Source organism: Vollenhovia emeryi, unplaced genomic scaffold, assembly GCF_000949405.1.
Source record: "Vollenhovia emeryi isolate VEMERY1.0 unplaced genomic scaffold, V.emery_V1.0 DF939154.1, whole genome shotgun sequence".
Classification (NCBI taxonomy): domain Eukaryota; kingdom Metazoa; phylum Arthropoda; class Insecta; order Hymenoptera; family Formicidae; genus Vollenhovia; species Vollenhovia emeryi.
In genome coordinates, this window is record NW_011967212.1 from 1575425 (window position 1) to 1583454 (window position 8030).

Genomic DNA, 8030 nt, shown 5'->3' on the forward strand with positions numbered 1-8030 from the left:
CATACCTCTTTTAGTTTCTTAAAAAATCGACTGTATAAATTAAAATGGCCCACCCTGTATATATTTGATATAATATAATCGTTGTTCTGAATAATTTACAATGACTAAACATTGGTAATAATAATTAGCTGTACTCGACGACATTAGTACGAAACGTTGTGAATTACATAATGTTTTAAATATTTTAATTGCATTCGAAAAAGGTAATTTAAATAAGTATAACACTTAACAAATTATTGTACCGGTAGAATATAACAATGTCATATACGCTTTACGAAAATATAAGACATGTTGACAACTATTTAGTCAAGTACACAATTATCGAGATTTATTGGTAAACAGTCCTTGCTAAGTCGGCTTGAAGTTAACGACTTTCTTCTTACATTCTAATATTATATAAGTCCATATGTCAGCTGATATCACACTACCGAGCCACTGCTTATCACCCCGCTTATCATTATCGCGATCGGATATCATTGGTAACAAATTAGTGCTGCAATAGATTATAATATTTAACTTGTACAATGTTTTATAATAACAAATATTTATGACACAGGATAACCTCGAGTTTTGCGATAATGTGGTGTAATACAGAAAAGATTATTTTTATCTTTATGTGGCTGCTATGCGTGCAGTCGATGATAATGGCACATCACGCCGAGGATAGCTGCTATCTATCAACCAGCTTAATTGAAGAGATAGATTCCTATGCGCCTATTGTGCAGAGAATAATCGATGAATGTACAAAAGGTTCTTTCAAGGGAGCCACGTGGCAAGATCTGGCGACGTTTGTCGACAAATTTGGCCCAAGGTTTACCGGTACCAAGACCCTTGAAGACGCCATTGATTATGTATTGAACAAATCGGTCAGCTTAGGTTTAGATAATGTTCATGGAGAAACGGCTACCGTGCCACACTGGGTCAGGTACAATTCTTAGTAAATGCATAATTAAATCATTGTAAAATGAAAGAAATGTGATAACAGTTGAACAATAAATATTCAGAGGCTCGGAATCCGCGACTCTTTTGCAACCACGGCCGAAAGACCTGGCGCTGTTGGGACTGGGTTACAGTGTCGGTACTCCGGAAGAAGGTATCACGGCTACCGCTATCGTAGTCAACGACTTCGCAGAACTTAAGAAAAGGGCGGAAGAGGTAAAGTTACAGAGAAAAAAAAGTGTCAGGTCAACTCTGATATACACAAATTAACGCGTTCATTCGTTTGTATGTACGCAACGACCTACAATCTTCTTAGAAGCATTTAATAATCTTACATTTCAACGATATTACAGTCTTATTTAAATATTCTAATTGTCACTGGAATAATACATATAATTATTTTAACAATAAAATCATTTTAATCATTATAATCTTCGATTTAAAAATATGTTATTTTCTGTCCAATATTGTTTCCTTTCCATTCAAAAAAATTATTCTTGAATAATAAGCATATTTTTTTCTCGGTTGAATTATATAAAATTGCCTCAGCCAAGTAAGTTTTTCTTCCTTTAACGCAATATATATAATCTCATTTCGAGATTTTCACGTTGAAACTAAACATATTTTCAAAAAAAGAATATTCTTTTTTTTTCATGTAATGGAAAGAAAACCGAGATGTTTTGTGCAACGCGTACTTTTCTTCGTAATTATAATGAACTAATTTTAAATGTACATATTAGGTTCCCGGGAAAATCGTCGTATACAATCAAAAGTTTGTCTCGTATGGGGAGACCGTGGAATATAGAAGCTCGGGAGCCGTAAGAGCGGCAGAATTGGGAGCCGTGGCAGCTTTGATCAGATCCGTAACGCCATTTTCATTGTACACCCCGCACACCGGCATGATGAGTTACGCAGAGAACGTTACTAAAATCCCGGCCGCTTGTATAACTGTCGAAGACGCGACTCTTCTGGGAAGAATAGCGGACCGAGGTAACGAACAAGACATATTTTGTGAGCTCTTCGTTGGACGCATGACTAGTGGCATTACGTTTATCTATTCCAGGTGAAACGATAGTCATAAATTTAAAAATGGAAGCGAAACAATTCCCCGATACTCAGTCGCGAAACGTGATAGCGGATATCACTGGCTCTGGCGCGCCCGAAAAGGCAGTCGTCGTTTCCGGACACATAGACAGCTGGGATGTTGGAGAAGGCGCGTTGGATGACGGAGGCGGCATTTTCATATCCTGGAACGCATTGAAATTGCTGAAACACCTCGGCATCCGCGCGCGAAGAACGATAAGGTAGTTACAAATATTTCGAATATAATTTGATTCTGTCCAATATTCTTTCCTTTCCATTCAAGAAAATTATTCTTGAATAATAAGCATATTTTTTTCTCGGTTGAATTATATAACAGATTGATCTATATCGTTACGTGACAAATTATGAATATTGCAGAATGATAATGTGGACTGCCGAGGAACTTGGCCTTGTCGGAGCGGAGCAGTATATACGAAATCACGCTGCGGAGAATGGAAATATGCAATTCGTAATGGAATCCGATTTCGGCACTTTCGCGCCCGTGGGCCTCGAGGTCTCGGGAAACGAGATGGTTCAATGCGTAGTCCAGAGAATAATGCGGTTAATAATATTCCTCTACAGATCACATAGTTATAACAGTTTCCTTTTCGTTCGATTTATACTTATTACATAATACGAAAATGTTTTATTTTGAAATTATCATTCGTATCGTTGAAAACTTTCAAGTTTCGCAAGAAAAGAACGTTTGCAATTTTCATAGCACGTTACAAAATGAGCAATGAGTTCTTTTATGTCTCTAGATTGTTAGCCCCACTGGGTGACATGGAAGTGAAGAGCCCGTGCACGGCGCCTGATATTTCGTTCTGGATTAAAGCTGGCGTGCCAGGTGGCGGTCTCTTGAATCGAAATGAAAAATATTTCTACTATCACCATACCAACGCGGACACCATGCTGGCAGAAAACCCGAAAGCTCTGGATATGAACACAGCCCTATTCGCAGCGGTGTCATACGTTCTAGCGGATATTAGCGTTGATCTGCCTCAACGCAATTGCACTAGCGTGCCGTGTTGAAATCAGCTTGATGTGTGCAATGTACCTATATGTAAATCACCAAAATCGCGTATTCATAGTGTTTTATTTCAAACGTGCCTGTATGTACAATCACAGGATATAAACGATTAGGCCTACTACAATTATGCATTAGTCTAAACTCTTCAAAAGTACGTGATCAAACGTGCTAGATTTTACAAACCACTCCCGATTTCACCTCTTTGCTTGCTTAACGATTTCATTAAAAGATCTTTCAAAGACTATTCACACAAAATATACTATATCGCGGCTACCTCGCAAAAATTCTATAACTCTTATCAGAACATACGTGTTCCACAAAGTTCAATTATCGGGATGTATACGCCTCATATTTACGGCTCACTATCGATAAAAATAAATCGTGTTGGTATAAAAACATTTTTCACGCTAAATTACAATGGAACGCATATGTCTCTTTAGTCACGGAGTATTTAAGAGGTAAATGAGAATTTGTTCTTATATAATCGTTCGTACGTTAATCCCGATAGCTAAACGTGACTTTTATCTTAATATTCTTGCTTCTCGCGTCGATCGTGTTAAATTATCAGTCTCAATCAAGTAGCAATGAGTTTTACGACTTATATCAACGTATCTTCGTCTTGATTTGGGAAGACCATCAACAAAGAATGCTGGGAAGTCGTTCTCTGGCTCGAAGTTAACAGTGCGGTTTTTTCACCTCCGCTACCGTTGATCGAGCAATCTGGGGAACTGCCATCGAAGGCTATGTAATTAGTAGTCGTGCTGCTTGTGGATGGCATGTCGTTTAAATCCGGCGATGCCAGAGGCGGCGCCTGGCCCGAGCGAGCATTGGCACCATCCAGTGACACGATCTGCATACTGTAGGACTCGCGATATCCAGAAGTGCTGGACGTGTCTTCGTCCCAGGACATGTCTGACACCTGAGGGTGCGCGTGGTGATGAAAGTAGTGGCAATGGTGGTGCTGATGCGCCGCCCCATGGAACTGCTGCTGCTCCGCAGATGTGTTGGAGTTTTTGTCACCGTCCGATTTGCGAGTAGATAAACTTCGCTTGGAACGAATGGACGAGGAATTGGATGGGATGTTAGATGACAGCGGTTCCACCGCTGCCGACGACACCGTCGCTTTCGGTTGACTCGTTGGTTGTTCCGCTAGAGTCGCGTCCGACTGTTCCAACTTGGTTTGCGTCGCCTGAAAGATAGCATTCTATGTCCGCGAGGTACCCCCAGAATATAATATGCTATAAATAATTAGTTAAGTCACAATTAAAAGTAAAAGTACGATGACAATGAGGATTATCGAGAAGCTGTATGCAAAACTGACAAGTTTCTGTAACGTAGTAGCGATCGGTAACTTGAGAGCCCGGGAACACTGAAAAATATATATGTGCAAGTGTTATCACCTCAATGTGACTCTTTCGACTTTTTCTTAAGCGGAAGGTCTTCTTGCTTTGACCCATAGAACGTTGTAAGCGAGGCCTGTCGGTACGTAATTCTCCGGAACTGTCTTCGGTCGGACTGCTTGGACTTAGCTGGCCCGTCACCGTCTCCCCTGGCAGGACAGTCGATGATCACACATGTCGCGTCTACCGTCTTATTCACGAATTCTACTCTACGTTCCATCTACTCATGCTCCTCTTTCGAAGTGTATGATTCAAGATTGCTTTTCATGTGCTCGGGAAATATTTTACATCCGCGTCCTGTGCTCCATGTAACATGGCACTATGTACATCAAGTAATAAACGTAAAATCCTATCGCGATTTCAAATATATTCGACTTTCGAATCTTCAAACATTCTTCGACACTCGGGGAGGAATAGAAATTATATAGAAAATTATAGAGTGCATTCATTTTGGACTCGAGTCACATTTAGATCGTTAATTCTGAAACGAAATATTTCGGCTTTGATATTTAATGAATATATATCCATATTTGAAAGATTGAAATGTTTCCATGCTCGTAAAAAACACGAACGAGTGTAAAAGATTGAGACATTAATTTCGAAGTTATCGCTGTATAGGAAACGTCCTTTAAAAATTGACATGATGGTGGATTAGCGCTATGAAAATTGTTTATCTGTATGGAATGCGGTATCGTACGTACGTCGCGTATTAAAAATCGGAACGTATTTAATATTCTTCTAGAAAACGTCACAGTATCTGTTACGGGCATGCAAGATTGTATTTGCGAACGAAACAGATCATTTTTAATTGCCTCGGAAGTGACAGCATGGCGTTAAAAATCAATTCACAAGATTGCATATGCTTATGTTACATATCCGCGCATTAGATAACGGCAGGACGAATATTTATGTCAGAAGAGTTGCATGAGAAACTTGTCGCAAACTCACAGAATTAATTAAATATGAAAAAGGAATGTAATGCTTGTCACGTTACGCGTAAAAAAATTTGAACGGTTTTCATTCTTAAATTATTCCCTCCCCGCAAATATAACTTGTATATTCTGGCAGTAACAGCGGCTTATACTGGGTTATTTAATGAATGAAAGTACGATGCATCGAATTAACTTCAACTAGTCTTTTCTTAATAAACTAAATGAAATTAAAGCATAACTTAACAAAGTTCAATAAAACAAAACTGGTCACGTTTACTTTACAGTTGTTACCTCATGCAATAGCCGTGACGAAATTTCGCAATGTCTAAACTACGAATTCACCTCTATGTAATTTAATCTTTAGATAATTTCACGTCTCTAATATGTCGATAAAGAATGATTGTTGTGTAATAAAGCAGGTATACAAAATGATTAGCCGATGCAACTAAAGGTGTAAAAAAAAAGAATTGTTTTCTACAATCTTGCATTTTTTTTAATTTAAATTTCAGTTTAACGCTACCTGTTGTGCAAGAACGCGGTAATGATATCGTAGTGAAAAGTAGATTATAGTATGTGCGATATATCGACATTACTACAAAAAGCAGGTGAATTAAGTAAATTTAGTAGAAGTCTATTCTGCAAAGTTGTAAGATATATTTTTTAAGTCATGCCTCATGTGACTTTTAATTCTCGAGAAGCAGGAATGAGAAGAGAGTTCGGTGTTCTATAGCTAGAGTACAATCTCTGCGAATTCCTTCAATTCATCCATTTTTGCAGTAACCTTTAGATACTGTACCATATTGGGAGAAGGAGGGGGGGTCTTCCAAGGGACATATTAATAAATATATTGTGTATAAGCTAAAGCGGGGACTGGGGATTTACCTGATGAGTTTCTAAACTCTACGGAAGAGACAAAGCGCAGCTTTGGCGCCTTTTGGTGAGGTAAGATAGAATGAAGCTTAACATGGTTACGTTCATCGCTAGTAGAAGATGATTGGAATCTATCTGAAACATGCCACATCGAACGTCTAGTATGAGGGAAGGGATAACAAGTAAGACACAGACCACGATATATTAATCATCGTCGATACGTTGTTCACGATCCTACATCGTGTCGATGTTGCACACTTCGAGCCTGAGTCTCGGGAACGTCGAGTGTGATGCGATAAAGTGTTAATGCCTTAATGATTTCGTCGACTGAGAAATAAAGTTACCAAATTTGCAGCTTAAGACCTCCATGAGTGATTCGCGACACCTTTACGAAATTTTCTGTTTCCCGATGTATACTTAAAGTGATATGTCGTACGAGTCCCGAAGTGGCATTGTATCCATATGTCGATTTTATAATTCCAATGGGACAAAATGTTGCGCGACATTGACATATGCACGACGTAGATTACGTGAATTGCTGTAAACACCTGTACGATGTTGCTTCGATTAGAAGAGATGTGTTAAATGTCGGTAGGCTACGTTATAGAAAGATTATTAGAGCAAGCAGTAGTAAGACAAAAAGAGTTTGAAAGTGGAAGACTTTCGTGATATCCGAATAATTAGCTGAATGTATCCTTCGGGCTGAGAGAAGACTGCTGGAATTGAGTGTATTGATACGGAATTGTCGATACCGATACATGTTGTCGTCGTGCTAACTGCGAAAATAATTAATGACAATTAGTTTCGTGCTGTCGAGTAAAGGAGGAAAGCGACAGAACATCGAAGCAACTACGTAGTGGAGAGTGACTACGCAACGATCAGTAGGGTACCAACTGTTGGACATTACCATTGTCTAAATACTGCTATGTAATAAATTCCTTATGAGTTTGCGTATAAAACGTGGTAAAGGAGGCGATAATAGATATCAGTGTTTTAAGAGAAAATACCGCGAAATGAGATTGCGCGCTCTAGAACTCGTTTAAGAACTCAGATTGTCATATAACATGTTCATATGTATTTTATGATCCTTTTCTTGATTGTACGTCACGTTTTGATTACATCAAAACTGATAAATTCATTTGAATCAATCTCGTTTCACGGCAAAAGGGGGGGGGGGGCAGTAAGAAGTGGGCGAAGACCGAGGTAGACGACGCAAGAAACAGGGCGAGCGATCGAGGAATGATCAAAATTACAAAAAAGTGATAAGCGTGAGAGGGGCACACACCAGCAGGATATATATCATAGATCGTGTTAGAATTGATTGAGTTGTAGAATCGGTCCGCTTACCTCCGTTCCCTAGCTAGCAATGGAAGCAACGTAATGATCAATGTGTCAATAATACGACCAGGGAGAAAGAGAGAAAGAGAGAGAGAGAGAGGCGCAAAACGACTTATGCCTTAACACGACGCCTTAAATGATATGCGATTAATCGAGGGATCTTTTGCCGATTGTGCGAACGGCATTGCTATCGTGTGAGACGAGAATTCTCGTCCCTGAACGAAAGGAAAAGAACTATACTCTTCGAGTTGCAAGCCTCGCTGTAAAGAGGAAAATGAAGTGAAGACATTGTGCAAGAACCGCGCAAGAAACCACGAACGAAAAGGAAGAGATAATCATTGTTGCTAACAAAGAGACGAAGAGAAAGAGAGAAAAAGAAAGAGAGAGAGAGAGAGAGAGAGAGAGAGAGAGAGAGAGAGAGAGAGAGAGAGAGAGAGA

The 8030-nt window shown here is 39.3% G+C and overlaps 2 protein-coding genes across 6 annotated transcripts in view; one reads left to right on the forward strand and one right to left on the reverse strand.

The window, feature by feature from the left end:
* The first annotated feature begins 251 nt into the window (after positions 1–251).
* LOC105565282 (carboxypeptidase Q-like) lies at positions 252–3179 on the forward strand. The gene is made up of 6 exons (XM_012018357.1): positions 252–925; positions 1005–1155; positions 1680–1929; positions 2003–2243; positions 2401–2583; positions 2784–3179. Exons 1-6 carry the CDS (start codon positions 579–581, stop codon positions 3052–3054), a joined length of 1443 nt encoding a protein of 480 aa, XP_011873747.1. The 5' UTR covers positions 252–578; the 3' UTR covers positions 3055–3179.
* Positions 3100–8030, reverse strand: part of LOC105565281 (protein unc-80 homolog) — a 31074-nt gene continuing 26143 nt past the window's right edge. The window contains exons 49-51 of one of the 5 annotated variants that reach the window (XM_012018352.1): positions 6267–6389; positions 4453–4601; positions 3100–4256 (exon numbers count right to left, since the gene is read on the reverse strand). In XM_012018352.1, coding sequence (XP_011873742.1) covers positions 3651–4256; positions 4453–4601; positions 6267–6389 — 878 coding nt within the window. In that variant the 3' untranslated portion in view covers positions 3100–3650. Of the gene's footprint in view, positions 4257–4452; positions 4602–6266; positions 6390–7601; positions 7615–8030 lie in introns of all 5 variants that reach the window. The other 4 variants (XM_012018355.1, XM_012018356.1, XM_012018353.1 and 1 more) reach the window with 4 other exon arrangements.